Source organism: Pseudorca crassidens, chromosome 5 (assembly GCF_039906515.1).
Source record: "Pseudorca crassidens isolate mPseCra1 chromosome 5, mPseCra1.hap1, whole genome shotgun sequence".
Taxonomy (NCBI): domain Eukaryota; kingdom Metazoa; phylum Chordata; class Mammalia; order Artiodactyla; family Delphinidae; genus Pseudorca; species Pseudorca crassidens.
This window is the reverse complement of record NC_090300.1, coordinates 79,546,811-79,565,484: the sequence shown is the minus strand read 5'-3', so window position 1 is coordinate 79,565,484 and position 18,674 is coordinate 79,546,811. Positions and strand designations below refer to the sequence as shown.

Sequence of the window (18,674 nt, the reverse complement as noted above, 5' to 3'; positions counted from 1 at the left end):
ATCCATGGTGCTGCAGATGGCATTTTGTTCTTTCTTATGGCTGAGTAGTATTCGTGTGTGTGTGTGTGTGTGTGTGTGTGTATGACTTCTTTATCCATTCATCTGTTGATGGCCATTAAGGTTGTTTCCATGTCTTGGCTATTGTGAACAGTGCCTCTATGAACACAGGGGTGCATGTATCTTTTTGAATTATAGCTTTGTCCAGATAGGAGTGGGATTGCTGGATCATATGGCAACTCTATTTTTAGTTTTCTGAGGAACCTCCTTACTGTTCTCCATAATGGCTGCCCCAATGTACATTCCCACCAACAGTGTAGTTAGGTTCCCTTTTGTCCACACCCTCTCCAGCATTGTTATTTATAGACTTCTTAATGATGGCTATTCTGACATGTGTGAGGTGGTACCTCATTGTAGGTTTGATTTGCATTTCTCTAATAATTAGTGATATTGAACGTCTTTTTATGTGCCTGTTGGCCATATGTATGTCTTCTTTGGAGAAAGGTCTATTTAGGTCTCCTGACCATTTTTTTAAAATTAATTAATTTATTTATTTATGGCTGTGTTGGGTCTTCGTTTCTGCATGAGGGCCTTCTCCAGCCGTGGCAAGTGGGGGCCACTCTTCATCGCGGTGTGCAGGCCTCTCACTATCGCAGCCTCTCATTGCGGAGCACAGGTTCCAGAAGTGCAGGCTCAGTAATTGTGGCTCACTGGCCCAGTTGCTCCGCGGCATGTGGGATCTTCCCAGACCAGGGCTCAAACCTGTGTCCCCTGCATTGGCAGGCAGATTCTCAACCACTGCCCCACCAGGGAAGCCCCCTCCTGCCCATTTTTTGATTGGGTTGGTTTTTTTTATTGTTGTTGAGTTGCATGAGCTGTTTGTATATTTTCTGAAATCAAGCCCTTATCAGTCACATTGTTTGCAAATATTTTCTCCCATTCTGTAGTTTGTCTTTTCGTTTTGTTTATGGTCTCCTTTGCTGTGCAAAAGCTTGTAAGTTTGATTAGGTCCCATTTGTTTATTTTTGCTTTTATTCTATTGCCTTGGGACTGACCTAAGAAAACATTAGTATGGTTTATGTCAGAGAATGTTTTGCCTATGTTCTCTTCTAGGAGTTTTATGGTGTCATGTCATATATTTAAGTCTTTAAGCCATATTGAGTTTATTTTTGTGCATGGTGTGAGGGTATGTTCTAACTTCATTGATTTACATATGGCTGTCCAGCATTCTCAACACCACTTGCTGCAGAGATTGTCTTTTCTCCATTGTATATTCTCGTCTTCTTTGTCAAGATTGACCATAGGTATGTAGGTTTATTTCTGGGCTCTCTATTTCTGTTCCATTGATACATGTCTGTTTTCATGCCAGTTCCACACTGTTTTGATTACTGTAGCTTTGTAGTATTGTCCGAAGTCTGGGAGGTTTATGCCTCCTGCTTTGTTCTTTTTTCTCAGGATTGCTTTGGCAATTCTGGGTCTTTTTTGGTTCCATATAAGTTTTAGGATTACTTGTTCTAGTTCTGTGAAAAATGTCATGGGTAATTTGATAGGGATCCCATTAAATCTGTAGATTGCTTTGGGTAGTATGTCCATTTTAATGATATTCTTCTAATCCAAGAGCCTGGGATATCTTTCCATTTCTTTAAATCATCTTCAATTTCCTTTATTAATTTTTATAGTTCTCAGCATATAAATCTTTCACCTCCTTGGTCAGCTTTATTCCTAAGGTTTTTTTTTTTTGTATGATTTTAAAAGGTATTGTTTTTTTACATTCCCTTTCTGATATTGTGTTGTTAGTGTAAAGAAATGCAACCCATTTCTGTATGTTAATCTTGTATCCTGCTACCTTGCTGAATTTATCAGTTCTTTAGGGTTTTCTATATATAGTCTCATGTCATCTGCATAGAATGACAGTTTTACGTCTTCCCTTACAATTTGGATACCTTTTGTTTCTTTTTCTTGTCTGAATTCCAATACTATGTTGAATAGAAGTCATGAGAGTAGGCAACCTTGTTCCAGATTTTAGCAGGAAGGATTTCAGCTTTTCACTGTTGAGTATTATATTGGCTGTGGGTTTGTCATAAATAGCTTTTATTATGTTATGTTACCCACCTTGGTAAGAGTTTTTATCATGAATGGATGTTGAATTTTATCAAATGCTTTTTCTGTGTCTATTTAGATGATCATGTGATTTTTGTCTTTTCTTTGTTAGTGTGATGTGTCACATTAATTGATTTGCATTTGTTGAACCATACTTGTGATCCTGGGGTGAATCCAACTTGGTTGTGGTGCATGATCTTTTTTATGTGTTGTTGGATTTGGGTGGCTAATATTTTGCTAATATTTTATTTGGTTTTGCTAGTAGTTTTTTGCATCTGTATTCATCAAAGATATTGGCCTGTAATTTTTTTTTTGGTGGTATATTTGTCTCATTTTGGTATCAGGGTGATGGTGGCTTCACAGAATGTCTTTGAGAGTGTTCCCTCCTTTTCAATCTTTTGGAAGATTTTGAGAAGGATTGGTATAAGTTCTTCTTTATGTGTTTGATAGAATTTGCCTGTGAAGCCACCTGGTCCTGAACTTTTGTTTGTAAGGAGTTTTTTGTTTTTGTTTTTTTTTATAGATTCTATTTCACTTCTAGTGATTGGTCTGTTCAGATTATTTATTTCTTCTTGATTCAGTTTTGGTGGGCTGTATGTTTCTAGAAAAACTTGTCCATTTCTTCTAGGTTGGCAAATTTGTTGGCATGTACTTGTTCATAATATTCTCTTACAGTGTTTTGTATTTCTGCAGTATTGTTTATTTCTCCTTTTTTCTTATTTTGTTTATTTAGGTTCTCTCTCTTTTCTTCTTGATGAGCCTGGCCAAAGGTTTGTCAATTTTGTTTACACTGTCAAAGAACAAGCTCTTAGTTTTATTGATTTTATCTAGTTTTTTTAATCTTTATTTTACATTTTTTTGTCTCTGATGTTTATTATTTCCTTCCTTTTGCTGACTTTAGATTGTTTGTTCTTTTTCTAATTCTTTTAGGTGGTAGATTAGGTTGCTTGAGATTTTTCTAGTTTTTTGAGAAAGGCTTGTATCGCTATGAAGTTCCCTCTAACAACTGCTTTTGTGGCATCCCACAGATAATGTACGGTTGTGTTTTCATTGTCATCTGTCTCAAGATATTTTTTAAATTTCCTCTTTGATTTCATCATTGACCCATTGGTTTTTTAGTAGCATGTTGTTTAGACTCCATGTAATTGTTTTCTTTTTCTATGGTTGATTTCTAGTTTCATGCTGTTGTGGTCAGGAAAGATGCCTGAAATAATTTCTATCCTCTTAAATTTGTTGAGGCTTGCTTTGTGCTCTAGTATGTGGTCAATCCTAGAGAATGTTCCATGTGCACTTGAAAAGAATGTGTATTCTGGGTTTTTTGGATGTAAGGTTCTAAGAATATCAATTAAGTCTAACTGTTCTGTTGTATCATTTAGGATCTCTGATGCCTTATTGATTTTCTGTCTAGGAAGATATGTCCATTGATGTGAGTGGGGTGTTAAGGTCTCCTACTATTATGGTATTCCAGTCAGTTTCTCCCTTTATGTATGTTAATATTTGTTTTATGTATTTAGGCACTCCTATATTAGGTACATATATGTTGACGAGAGTAATATCCTCTTCTTGTATTGATCCTTTTATCATTATATAGTGTCCTTCTTTATCTTTTTTTATGGCCTTTGTTTTAAAGTCTGTTTTGTCTGATACAAGTATTGCGACCCCTGCTTATCATTTCCGTTTGCATGAAATCTTTTTCCACCCCTTCACTTTCAATCTGTGTGTCCTTTGCCCTAAAGTGGGTCTCTTATAGGCAGCATATTGTAGGCTTTTGTTTTTTTATCCAGTCTGCCACTCTGTGTCTTTTGAATGGGGCATTTAGTCCATTGATGTTTAAGGTAATTCTTGATAGATGTGTATTTATTGCCATTTTAAATCTTTTTTTCCAGTTAATTCTGTATTTCCTCTTCTTCCCCTTTTCTTTTTGTTTTTCCTTTTGTGGTTTGATTTCCTTTTATTTTATGCTTGTGTTCTCTTCTTTTTGGTTTTTGTGAATCTATTGTGTTTTTGACTTGTGGTTACCCTGCTTTTCAAGTATGTTAACCCCTTCATATAGCTACGTGCTTTAGACTGGTAGTCATATAGGCTCAAATACGTTCTAAAAAAAGACGAATCTACATTTTCTTAACTCTCCTCCTCAACATTTTATGATTTTGATGTCCTCTTTTACATCTTCATGTTTATCCTTTTGCTGTTCACTGTGGTCATCATCACTTTCACACACAAAAAATTTATTTTTTTCCTTTTTAATCTATATAGTGGCTTATGTAAGTGATTTTACTTTTTGGTTGTAATTTTCTCTTTGATATAGCTTCTTGTTTTTCTATTTAGAGAAGAAGACCTTTCAATATTTCTTTTATGATAGGGTTAGTATTGCTGTATTTTTAGTTTTTGCTTGTCTAAGAAATTCTTTCTCTCCTTCTATTCTAAATGATTGAGTGAATATATTTTGCCACTCCCTTCTGGCCTGCAACGTTTCTGTAGAGAAATCAGCTGATAGCCTTATGGGGGTTTCCTTGTAATGAATTGTTTTTCTCTTGCTGCCTTTAGAATCCTCTCTTTAACTTTTGCCATTTTAATTATAATATGTCTTGGTGTAGGTCTGTTTGTTTGGGTTCATCTTGTGTGCTTCCTGTACCTGGATGTGTTTCCTTCTTTAGGTTTGGGAAGTTTTCAGACATAATTTCTTCAAATACATTTTTGATCCCTTTTCCTGCCAGTGAGGAGGCTCCCTGGGGTACAGGAGTCTTTCCTCCTTCACAGCTCCCTCCCGGGGGTACAGGTCCTGTCCAGATTCCTTTATATTTTTTTTTTTCTTTTGTCCTACCTGGTTATGTGGAGATTCTTTTTGTCCTTTCAGAAGTCTGAGGTCTTCTGCCAGCATTCAGTAGGATTCTGTGAGAACTGTTCCACATATAGATGTATTTTTTGATGTATTTGTGAGAGGAGGTGAGCTTCTCGTTCTTCTTCTCTGCCATCTTGATTGCTCTGCTTTGGTTTTTTTTTTTTTTTTTTGTAAATTTATTTATTTTTGGCTGTGTTCGGTCTTCATTTCTGTGTGAGGGCTTTCTCCAGTTGCGGCAAGCGGGGGCTGCTCTTCATCGTGGTGCACGGGCCCACTATCATGGCCTCTCGTTGCGGAGCACAGGCTCCAGACGCACAGGCTCAGTAGTTGTGGCTCACGGGCCCAGTCGCTCTGCGGCATGTGGGATCCTCCCAGACCAGGGCTCGAACCCGTGTCCCCTGCATCAGCAGGCAGACTCTCAACCACTACGCCACCAGGTAAAGCCCTCTGTTTTGGTTTTGAATGGGGAAAAAATGGTGACCTGGAAACATTTTTTCTGAATTGGTTATTGTACAATAAATCTTGCTTAAGATTTCTTAAGCAAGAAAGCATATCACAGGAATGGGAGTTTATTCTATCCCTCTTTCCACCTCTTGCCTTAAGTTTGGAACTGTGAACATCTGGGTCTCAGCAAAACAACTCTGCTTCATAGAGTATGGAGAATGTACTGCTGTGGTACGTTTCCATGTCTAGAGTTACCTTTTTACAACTCCATAGTGTATCCTAGTTACACTTGGGCTGGAATGTGTTTAATCATTCCCCTGTTGCATTTGGACTTTTTACAAACTAAACATCCTTGTATATATTTTTGCATGTATAGAGTTTTGGAATACTCTCCCACTAGGCTACAAACTCCTTGAGGATGAGAGCTTTTTCTGAAGAATGCATATCCTCTAGCACAGTACCCCTGTGCACCATAAAGGTTCTGTAAATACTTACACAGATGTTGAAGAGATGGATAATATGCTGTATAGGAGCAGATGTAAGAGTTCGTGTTTCTGTGAGTGGAATGATAACACTGAGAACATAATGACTGAGACTATAGATTTGGTAAACCTTGTTTTTCTTAAAACCCTGAAATACTAGAACTGTTGGATACCTGTCAACCTTGAAGAAGCTAGTTATTTTATATAAATAATATAACCACACTTATAAAGAAAGATACTACCTTTTTGGGGTTTTGATTTTTAAACAAAAAACATTATAGAAGGTTAACCAAAGAAAAGTAGATGTTCCCCTGGGGTTAGGGAGGACTGGGGGTCTCTGTTCCATTTCTCAAGTTTCACATTACAGGTTTTATATACTACAGAGTAGGCCTCAGCAGAATGACTTGCCTATCTAAGGCTTTATGATAGTTGCCTTAGTATTCTACAATTTTTAAACTCTACATTTGTGCTAAACATTATCTGAATCAGGTAGATTTGTATTCCTAGCCCTTCCAGTATCTTTGGACAAGTCACTTCCCTTCCTTAGGTCTCGTTTTCTTGATCTGTAAAATGTGGGTAGTAACACTGTTGAACCTCACAGGGTTGCTGAGAGGCTTAATGAGATAATGTATGTAAAGCAGCTTAGCACAATGTCTTGGGACAGAGTAAGTACTCTTTGCTTGGCAACTGTTAATGTTCATTGGAAGCCTCCACAATCTTTGACTAGATAAGTACAGTTAGAATCTAGGCTTTTAGGGATTTTTAAAGCATCTTGGATTTGAAAGATAATAATAAGCCATTTATAGGAGGCTTCTGGAACAGCAGAATTTAAAAAGAAGGAAAAAGTGGGGTTCTGGTTCAAGATGGCAAGATCCTGAACTGACCTCCTCCCACAGACAAACTGAGTCTATAGCTGTGTGTGGAACAATTTCCTTGGAAAGGCTGGCTGAGCACGGACTACACATCAGGCAAACGAGAAGAAAACCACATTGAAGTGGGTAGGAGAGGCTGGGATGCAACCTCACTGCTAACCCCACCCCTGGTATGAAGACCCAGAATCAGGGTGGAACTCAAAACCCAGAGCTTCTCCCTGAGGAGTGAAGGGTTTGAACTATACATCGGGCATCATAACTTTTAAGACCTGTACCTGAAAGATGAGCCCCCCCAAAACATCTAGCTTTGAAAATCAATGGGGCTTATGTCCACAAGACCCACAAGACAGTAGTGATCTGAGTGAAATGGCTCTTAAAAGGCTTGCAAGCTCAGACTCACCTGCCCCAGGGCCCAGCTCAGAGGGAGCCTGTGCTCAGACTTTAATATTAGCAAATGAGCCTTTTTTTACTTAACGAGTTGGCCTGAGGGGTAGGCATATACTGTAACACACATCTCCAAGAGCTTGCTGGAACACCCTCCAGGGACAGAGACTGGGGGGCACGATCTTCACACGCTCCCTCTGATTTGGCTGGCAGCAGCATCTCTCTTTTTAACTTCTTCCCACAGGTGCCATCTTTACACTCCCCCTCAGCTTTGTTGCAGCCATTGGGCACATCTTCGCACTTTCCCTTTCCTCATCTCCTGGAAGGGAGCTTTTACACGGGGCTAGTGCCCAGGGAACACCCCTTGATTGCTTGGCCCTAAAGGCCAGGGGGAGCTTATGTTGCTGTGTCCAGTGGGACTAACAAGTGAAGAGACAGTTTCTGGCAGGCTACATACCCCAGGGCACTGCACAGACAGCACACTGCAACACACCCCATCTTTCTGTGAAAGAGGCCTGTTTGCTTGTCCAGGAGCTTTGGCCTGAGGCTTCTCTTTTGGCAACCACCTGGGGCCTACAGAGATGTTTTCAGGGAACATAAGCTGATAGACACCATCTTTGCACTCTCCTTCTGCCTCACTACAGCTGTTATCTATCTATCTCCCAGAAAAGAATTTAGGTACTCATCTGCGGGCAGCAGAACTTATGCTTGCAGTCCCACAGGACTGTATGTATTTGCATACTTCAAAAGCTGTTGCCAGGGTTGGAGGCAAGATGGTGGAGTAGAAAGACTTGAGCTTACCTCCTCTCACAAAAACACCAAAACCACAACTAACTGCTGAACAACCCCTGGCAAAAAAAGACTTGAACCTACCAAAAAAGATGTTCTACACCCAAAGATAAAGAAGCCAAAACAAGACAGCAGGAGGGGCACTTTTACCATATAATCAAATCCCTTACCTGCCGGGTGGGTGACCCACGAACTGGGAAATAATTATATCACAGAGGTTCTCCCACAGGAGTGAGAGTTCTGAGCCCCACATCAGGCTCCCCAGCCTGGGGGGTCTAGCATCAGGAGAAGGAGCCCCCAGAGCATTTGGCTTTGAAGGCCAGTGGGGCTTGCGTGCAGCAGCTCCACAGGACTGGGGGAAACAGAGACTCCACTCTTGGAGGGCACACACAGGGTTTCACATGCACTTGGACCCAGAGGAAAGCAGTGACCCCATAGAAGCCTGGGCCAGACCTACCTGCAGATCTTGGAGGGTCTCCTGGGGAGGTGAGGGTTGGCTGTGGCTCCCTGTAGGGCAGGTACACTGGTGGCAGAGGCCCCAGGAGATACTCATCAGCATGAGCTTTCCCTGAGGTCACCATTTTGGTGAAGCCTGGCCTGGGACACCTCAGGCCAGACAACAAACAGGGTGGAGACATAGTTCCACCCAAAGCCCTGACCCCACAGCTGCCTGTAAATATAGCCCTTGAGATGGCCCTGCCCACCAGAGACAAGACCCAGCTCCATCCACCAGAGAGCAGGCACCAGTCCCTCCCATGAGGAAACCTGCACTAGCCCCTGGACCAACCTCACCCACCATGGGGAAGACACCAGAAGCAAAAACTACAATCCTGCAGCATGAGGAATGGAGACCACAAACAGAAAATTAGGCAAAATGAGATGGCAGAGATGAAGGAACAAGATAAAACCCCAGAAGAACAACTAAGTGAAGCGGAGATTGGCAATCTACCTGAAAAAGAATTCAAAGTAATGATAGTAAAGATGATCCAAGATCTTGGAGAAAGAATGGAGGCACAGACTGATATAAGAAATGTTTAAGAAAGAGCTAAGGGACTTCCCTGGTGGTCCAGTGGTTAAGATTCCATGCTTCCACTGCAGGGAGCATGGGTTTGATCCCTGGTTGGGAAACTAAGATCCTCACATGCTGCACAGTGCAGCTAAAAAAACCCCTAGAAGCTTCAGAGAACAAACAGATGAACAATACAATAGCTGAAATGAAGAATACACTAGAAGGAATCAATAGCAGAATAAATAGGGCAGTAGGACAAATAAGCGAGCTGGAAAACAGACTGATGGAAATCATTATTGCAGAACTGAATAAAGAAAAATGATAGCACTATTTACAATAGCCAAGACATGGAAGCAACCTAAATGTCCATCAACAGAGGAGTGGATAAAGAAGATGTGGTACATATATACAATGGAATATTACTCAGCCATAAAAAGGAATGAAATTGGGTCATTTGTCTCTACAAATGTGAATGGACCTAGAGTGTCATACAGAGTGAAGTAAATCAGAAAGAGAAAAACAAATATCAACACGTATATGTGGAATCTAGAAAAATGGTATCCATGACCTCGTTTACAAAGCAGAAATAGAGACACAGACGCAGAGAACAAATGTATGGATACCAAGGAGGAAAGCAGTGGGGTGTGAGGAATTGGGATCAACACATATACACTATTGATACTATGTATAAAATAGACAACTAAAGGGAATGTACTGTATAGCACAGGGAACTCAACTTAATGCACTGTGGTGTCCTAAATGGGAAGGAAATCCAAAAGGGAGGTGATATATGCATATGTATGGCTGATCCATTTTGCTGTGCAGTAGAAGCTAACAGAACAGTGTAAAGCAACTATACTCCAATAAAAAACAAAAAAAGAAAAATGAAATGAGGACAGAGACCTCTGGGACAACATTAAATGCACCAACATTCACATTATAGGGATCCCAGAAGGAGAAGAGAGAGAGAAAGGGCCTTAGAAAATATTTTAAGAGATAATGGCCAAAAACTTTCCTAACATGGGAAAGGAGACACTCACACAAGTCCAGGAAGCAGAGTCCCATATAGGATAAACCCAAGGAGGAACACACTGAGACACATATTAATCAAATCAACAAAGATTAAAGACAAAGAGATAATATTAAAAACAACAAATAACATACAAGGGAATCCCCACAAGGTTATCAGCTGATTTTTCAGCAGAAATTCTGCAGGCCAGAAGGGAGTGGCATGATATATTTAAAGTGATAAAAGAGAAAAACCTGCAGCCAAGAATACTCTACCCAGCAAGGCTCTTGTTCAGATTTGACAGAGAAATCAAAAGCTTTACAGACAAGCAAAAGCTAAGAGTGTTCAGCACTATCAAAACAGCTTTACAACAATGCTAAAGGAACTTCTCTAGATGGAAAAGAAAAGGCCACAACTAGAAATAAGAAAAATTACAAATGGGAAAGCTCACCAGTAAAGGTAAACATAAAGGTAGGAAATCATCCACACACAAATTTGATATCAAAATCAGCAATTGTGAGAGGAGGAGAGTACAAGTGCAGGACACTGGAAATGCATTTGAAATTAAGAGACCAACAACTTAAAACAATCTTGCATATGTATAGACGGCTATATAAAAACCTCATGGTAATGGCAAACCAAAAATCTACAATAGTAAACACACAAAACCGAAAAGGAATCCAAACACAACACTAAAGATAGTCATCAAATCACAAGAGAACAAAAGAGGAAGGGAAGAAAAAGACTTATAAAAACAAATCCAGAACAATTAACAAAATGGCAATATGAACATACATATCAGTAATTACCTTAAATGTAAATAGATTAAATGCTCCAACCAAAAGACAGACTGGTTGAATGCATACAAAAACAAGACTTGTATATACGCTGTCTACAAGAGACCCACTTTATTTTTTTATTTTTGTGTGCATGTGTGTGTATTGATAATTTATTCTTTTTTATTGCCAAGTGGTATTCCATGGTATGTATGTACCATCATTTGTTTAGAACATCTTACTTGTTTTCAGTTTTTTGCTATTACATGTAAAGTTGTTATGAATAACTGTGCACAGGTTTTTGTGGGGAATAAATTTTCATTTCTGTGTCATAGATGCCCAGGAGTATACTGAGTTGTATGGCAAATGTATATTTGGTTTTTAAAGAAACAGCTAGGGCTTCCCTGGTGGTGCAGTGGTTGAGAGTCCACCTACTGATGAGGGGACATGGGTTCGCGCCCCAGTCCGGGAAGATCCCACATGCCGCGGAGCAGCTAGGCCCGTGAGCCATGGCCGCTGAGCCTGCACATCCGGACCCTGTGCTCTGCAACAGGAGAGGCCACAACAGTGAGAGGCCTGCGTACCACAAAAAAAAAAAAAAAGAAAGAAAGAAAAAAGCTAAATTATTTTACAAAGTGGCTGTATCATTTTATATTCCCACCAGCAATGTATGAGTGATTCAGTTTTTCCACAATCTCACCAACACCTGGTATTTTTTTTTTAACATCTTTATTCAACATCTGGTATTGTTGCTATATTTTTCATTTTAGTTGTTCTAGTAGGTAGGTAGTGATATTTCTTCATGGTCTGCATTTTCCTAATGGTTAGTGATGCCAAACATCTTTTCATGTGCTTATTTGCCATTCGTATATTTACTTTGGTGAGTTGTATGCTCAAATGTTTTTTAATTGAGTTTTTTTTTTTTACTGGGGTATAGTTGTTTTACAGTGTTGTGTTAGTTTCTACTCTACAGCAAAGTGAAGTAGAGTTCCCTGTGCTATACAGCAGGTTCTCATTAGTTATCTATTTTATACATATTAGTGTATACATTGAAGAGACCCACTTTAAATATAGGGACACATACAGACTGAAAGTGAGGGGATGGAAGAAGGTATTCCATGCAAATAGAAATCAAAAGAAGACTGGAGTAGCAATACTCATATTAGACAAAATAGACTTTAAAGACTGTTATAAGAGACAAAGAAGGACACTACATAATGATCAAGGGATCAATCCAAGAAGATAGAACAATTGTAAATAAATATGCACCCAACATAAAGGCACCTCAATATATAAGGTTTCATCCATAAAAGAAATTGATAGTAACACAGTAATAGTGGGAGACTTTAACACCCCACCTACATCAATGGACAGATCCTCCAGACAGAAAATCAATAAGGAAACACAGGCTTTAAATGACATATTAGACCAGATGGATTTAATTGATATTTATAGAACATTCCATCTGAAAGCAGCAGAATACACATTCTTCTCAAGTTCACAAGGAACATTCTCCAGGATAGATCACATCCTGGACCACAAAGCAAGCCTCAGTAAGTTTAAGAAAAGTGAAATCATATCAAGCATCTTCTCTGACCACAATGTTATGAGATTAGAAATCAACTACAAGGAAAAAAAAACTAAAAAACACAAGACATGTGGAGGTTAAACATTATGTTACTGAACAACCAATGGATCACTGAAGAAATCAAAAGAGGAAATCAAACAATAGCTAGAGACAAATGAAAATGAAAACACAACGATCCAAAACCTATGGGGTGCAGCAAAAGCAGTTCAAAGAGGGAAGTTTACAGCAATACAATCTTACCTCAGGAAACAGAAATCTCAAACAACCTAACTTGATACCTAAAGCAACTAGAGAAAGAAGAACAAACAAAACCCAAAGTTAGTAGAAGGAAAGAAATCATAAAGATCAGAGCAGAAATAAATGAAATAGAGATGAAGAAAGCAATAGAAAAGATCAATGAAACTAAAAGATGGTTCTTTGAAAAGATAAACAAAATTGATAAACCTTTAGCCAGACTCATCAGGGAATAAAAGGGAGGTCTCAGATCAATAAAATTAGACATGAAAAAGGAGAAGTTACAAAGGACACCACAGAAATACGAAGGATCATAAGAGACTACTACAGGGAACTATATGGCAATAAAATGGACAATCTAGAAGAAATGGACAAATTCTTAGAAAAGTACAAGCACCCAAGAGTGAACTAGGAAGAAATAGAAAATATGAACATACCATTCACAGGTACTGAAATTGAAACTGAGTAAAAAACTTCCACCAAACAAAAGTCCATGATCAGATGGCTTCACAGCAGAATTCTATCAAATTTAGAGAAGAGTTATCACCTGCCCTTCTTCAACTCTTCCAAAACATTACAGAGGAAGGAACACTCCCAAGCTCATTCTATGAGGCCACCATCACCCTGATACCAAAATCAGACAAAGATACCACACAAAAAAGAAAATTATTATAAGCCAATATCGCTGATGAACATAGATGCAAACATCCTCAACAAAATACTAGCAAACCGAATCCAACAATACATTAAAAGGATCGTACACCACGATCAAGTGGGATTTATCCCATTGGATGCAAGGATTTTTCAGTATCCACAAATCAATCAGTGTGATACACCACATCAACAAATTGAAGAATAAAAACCATATCATCTCAATAGATGCAGAAAAAAACTTTTGACAAAATTCAACACCCATTTATGATGAAGACTCTCTGGAACCTGGGCATAGAGGGAATCTACCTCAACATAATAGAGGCCATATATGACAAACCCACAGTGATGAAAAGCTGAAAGCATTTCCTCTAAGATCAGGAACAAGACAAGGGTTTCTGCTCTCACCACTGTTATTCAACATAGTTTTGGAAGTCCTAGCCATGGCAATCAGAGAATGAATCTAGGAGCTGACTGAGACCCTCCCCTTTGGGACACTGATAGGTCTTGGCATACCCTCGAGTACTCAGAGCTATTACAAATATAATAGGCTGCTTTGAGGATCAAAAGATTTGAGAAACAACCAGGAGCTAGGGTAGGGCTGAATGACAGGTTTCATCTCATACATGAGGCTACTCCTTTAAGACCAGCTGAGATAGTTGTTTCATCTAATGCATAGAAACCAACCCAGAGTCAAGCAAAATGAAGAAACAGAGGCATATGTTCCAAACGAAAGAACAAGATAAAAGCCTGAGGAAAAGACCTTAATGAAATGGAGATAAATAATTTACCCAATAAAGAGCTCAAAGTAATGGTCATAAAGATGCTCCCAAACTCAACTTCGACAGAGATGGAAAATATATATATTAAATAGTCACAGAGCTGAGGAATACAATAACATAACTGAAAAATACACTAGAGGGCTTCAGACTAGATGAAGCAAAGAAAGGAACTTGAAGAGAAGGCAGTGGAACTTACCCAATCAGGACAGCAAAACCAAAAAAGAATGAAAAAAGTGAAGATAGCTTAATGGACTTATTGGACACATCTAGTAGACTGACATTCTCATTATAGGAGTCCCAAAAAAAGGGAGAGAAAGGAATATAAAACTTGATGAAATAATGGGTGAAAACTTCCCTACCCTAGGGAAGGAAACAGACATCCAGATGCAGAAAGCCCAGAGTGTTCCAAATGAGATGAACCCAAAGAGACCCTCATCAAGACACATTATAATTAAAACACCAAAAGCTAAATACAAGGAGAGAATCTTAAAAGCAGCAAAAGAAAAACAACTTGTTATGTACAAGGGAACCTCCATGAGACTATCAGCAGATTTTTCAGCAGAAACTTTCCAGGCCAGAAAGTAGTGGCATGATAATATACAGTGCTGAAGGGGAAAAAAAAACTTGCAACAAAGAACTCTACCCAGCAGAGTTATTCAGAATTGAAGGAGAGAATTTTCCAGATTAGCAAATCTAAAGGAGTTAATCATCATTAAACCAGCCTTACAAGAAATGTTAAAGGACTTCTTTAAGCTGAAAAGAAACTGTGCTAATTAGTAACAAGAAAACATAGGAAACAATAAACTTCACTGAAAAAGGTAGTGGATCAACCACTTAAAAGATTAAGAGACAAAAGTAGTAAAAATAATTATAACTATAATAATTAGTTAAAGGACATACAAGATAAAAAGATGTAAAATGTGACATCAAAAATATAAAACCTTGTGGAGGGAGTTAATATGTAGAGCTTTAGAATGCAATCAAACTTAAGTTGTTATCAACTTAGACTGTTATGGATACAAGTTGTCATATGTAAGCCACATGGTAACCACAAAGCACAATCCTGTAGTAGACACACAGAAGATGAAGAGAAAGGAATCTAAGCATACCACTAAAGAAAGTTATCATAGCACAATGGAAGAAAACAGAAGGAGGAAGAGAGACTCAATAGATGCAGGAAAAGCATTTGACAAAATTCAACATCCATTTATGATAAAGACTCTTAACAAAGTGGCTTTAGAGAGAACTTACCTCTGCCTAATCAGGACCACAGCTAACATCATACTGAAAAAGCTGAAAGCTTTTCCTCTGAGATCAGAAACAAAACAACAATGCCCACTTTTGCCACTTTAATTCAGGTTAGTAGTTGGAGAGCCTAGCCAGAGCAGTTAGTCAGAAAAAGAAACAAAAAACATCCAGATTGGAAAGGAAGTAGCAAAACTGTCACTATTTGTAGATGACATCATATATAGGAAACCCTGCAGACTCAAAAAAACTGTTAGAACTAATACACAAATTCAGTTAAGTTACAGGACACAAAGTCAAAAATCTGTTGCATTTTTATACACCAGCAAACAATCAGAAAGAGAAATTAAGAAAAAATCCCATTTACAATTGCAACAAAAAGAACAAAATACCTACAAATAAATTTAACCAAGGAGCTGAAAAACATGTACACTAAAAACTATAAGACAAAGACATTTATGAACAAAATTGAAGATAAAGATAAATGGAAAGATATTTCATGCTCATATACTGGAAGAATTAATACTGTAATGATGTCCAAATTACCCAAAGCAATCTACAGATTCAGTGCAATCCCTATTAACATTCCAATGGCACTTTTCACAGAAATAGAACAAAAAATCCTAAAATTTCTTTGGAATCACAAAAGACGCCAAATAGCCAAAGCAGTCTGGAGAAAGAACAACAAAAGTGGAGGCATCACACTCCCTGATTTCAAATTATATTACAAAACTATAGTAGTCAAAACAGTATGGTATTTGCATAAAAACAGACACATAGATCAATGGAACAGAATAGAGAGCTCCAAAATTAACCCACACATATATGGTCAGTTACTTTTTGACAAAAGAGCCAAGAATATACAATGGGGATAGGACAGTCTCTTCAATAAAATGGTGTTGGGAAAACTGGTTAGCCACATGCAAAAGAATGAAACTGGACCACTATCTTACACCATACACAAAAATTAATCCAAAATAGATTAAAGATGTGAATGTAAGATCTGAAACCATAAAATTACTAGAATAAAACATAGGTGGTAATCTGCTTGACATAGGTCTGGGCAATGATTTTTTAAAATCTGATTCCAAAACAACGAAAGCAAAAATAAACAAGTGGGACTTCACCAAACTGAAAAGCTTCCACACAGCAAAGGAAATCAACAAAATATAAAGGCAACTTACTGAATGAAAGAAGATATTTGCAAATCATGTCTGATAAGGGGTTAGTATACAAATATAAAGAACTCATATAGCTCAATAACATTGACAACAAAAAATCACATTAAAAAATTGGCAAAGGATCTGAATAGACATTTTTCCAAAGAATATGTGCAAATGGCCAACAAGCACATGAAAAGATGCTCAACATTGCTAATCATCAGGGAAATGCAAAACAAAACCACAATGAGATACCACCTCACAGCTGTTAGAATGGCTGTTATCAAAGCTTTTCCTGTATGATCAAACAAAACAAGGATCCCCACTATCAAAAGACAAGAAATAGCAAGTGTTGGCGAGGATGTGGAGAAAAGGGAACCCTTGTGCACTGTTGGTGAGAATGTAAATTGCTGCAGCTCCTATGGAAAATAGTATAAAGTTTCCTCAAAAAATTAAAAATAGAACTGCCATGTGATCCAGTAATTTCACTTCTGGGTATTTATCCAAAGAAAACAACACTAAGTTGAAGATACATCTGCACCCCCATGTTTGTTGCAGCATTATTTACAATAGCCAAGATATGGAAATGACCTAAGTGCCCACTGACGGATGAGTGGATAGAGAAGATGTTGTGTGTATATACAATGGAATATTACTCAGCTATTTAAAAAAAAATGAAACCTTATCCTTTGTGACAGTATGGATGGATGCCCTTGAGGGTATTACGCTAAGTGAAATAAGTCAGAGAAAGACAAATGCTATATGATCGCACATATGTGTAACCTAAAATCAACAGATTGGATGTTCCCAGAGTTGTGGGGTAGGGGTGGATGGAATGGGTAAAGGGAGTCACAGGGTACAAACTTCCAGTTATAGAGTAAGTCCACGAGGATGTAATGTACAGTATGCCAACTTTGTTAATAAAACTATATAGCATATTTGAAAATTGCTGAAAGAGTAGATCTTAAAAGTTCTCATCACAAGAAAAAAAAGTTTTGTGACTGTAAGGTGACAGATGTTAACTAGACTTATTGTGATGATCAGTTTATAATGTATCCAAATCATGATGTACACCTGAAACTAATGTTACATGTCAATTACACCTCAATAAAAAAATTTTTAAAAAAAGAACAAAAAAGCCAGAATTAAGAATTAGGGTTTGGGGGCTTCCCTGGTGGTGCAGTGGTTGAGAGTCCGCCTGCCGATGCAGGGGACACGGGTTCGTGCCCCGGTCCGGGAAGATCGCACATGCCGCGGAGCGGCTGGGCCCGTGAGCCAAGGCTGCTGAGCCTGCACGTCCAGAGCCTGTGCTCTGCAACGGGAGAGGCCACAACAGTGACAGGCCCGTGTACCGCAAAAAAAAAAAAAAAAAACAGAATTAGGTTTTGTACGTAATCTAAGCACTTGGCGGGGCTGAGGGGAAGGGCTGGCTCACACATGTGGTCAGGTTAGATGCCTTGCGAGGACTTTTCCAACAGCATGTCACAGTGCTTCTATGATGTATATTACAATTGTCTTCAATTGTGAGGCAATTTTTATTGTATTTTATTTGCTACTGAACCTTTTTTGGCAACATAGGAAATTTATTCCTTTGTTTTTTGATGCTGTTAAAGTATAAATGCTCTAGAATTAGACATTGAAAAGGAATTGGTTAGTATCTGTCCCCACTGTGGAGGTCTCTGGCCAATCCAAGGAGTCCCTTCACCTGCTTTTATTCACTTGCTCTGTAGAAGGGGTGTGGTGAACAAGAGCATATTTTTATTTAAAGCGGGTTAGATACTTTTCAGGAAAGTCATGACAGGTTTTCTGATTTCCTGTATTAATTAAACAAACTTTTGTGGTTTTGTAGGTGATAATCTCGGCCAGCAGTACAACAGCCCACAAGAAGTGATTGGCAAACGAGGTTCTGATATCATCATTGTGGGCCGGGGCATAACAACATCAGCTAATCGTCTGGACGCAGCCGAGATGTACAGAAAAGCTGCTTGGGAAGCTTATTTGAGTAGACTTGCTGTTTGAGTGTCTTGGATACATTTTTGTGAAGGCCTTGAAGATACATGGTCTCCTGAGATGCCACTGGCTTGAAGTAATAAACAGCCTTTAATACTGCTTGGATTCTTCCACAGGTCCTGTGTGGAATGACTTCTGGAGTTACCACGGCACACAGGAAATATTCAGTGACTATAATCACTGCACTGTCACTATAATCAGTTCATTTTCAAGCTTTTATTGAGACTGATGTTGCTTGGGCAATCACAGCCCTGTCCTGTTAGAATCCGCCACATTTGAGGAAGTCCCCCATCTCTAGAT

The 18,674-nt window shown here is 38.6% G+C and overlaps 1 protein-coding gene across 1 annotated transcript in view; it reads left to right on the top strand.

The window, feature by feature from the left end:
• Positions 1–18,473, top strand: part of UMPS (uridine monophosphate synthetase) — a 47,060-nt gene extending 28,587 nt beyond the window's left edge. The window contains exon 6 of the mRNA XM_067738649.1: positions 18,214–18,473. Coding sequence (XP_067594750.1) covers positions 18,214–18,383 — 170 coding nt within the window. The 3' untranslated portion in view covers positions 18,384–18,473. The remainder of the gene's footprint in view (positions 1–18,213) is intronic.
• Positions 18,474–18,674: the final 201 nt, after the last annotated feature.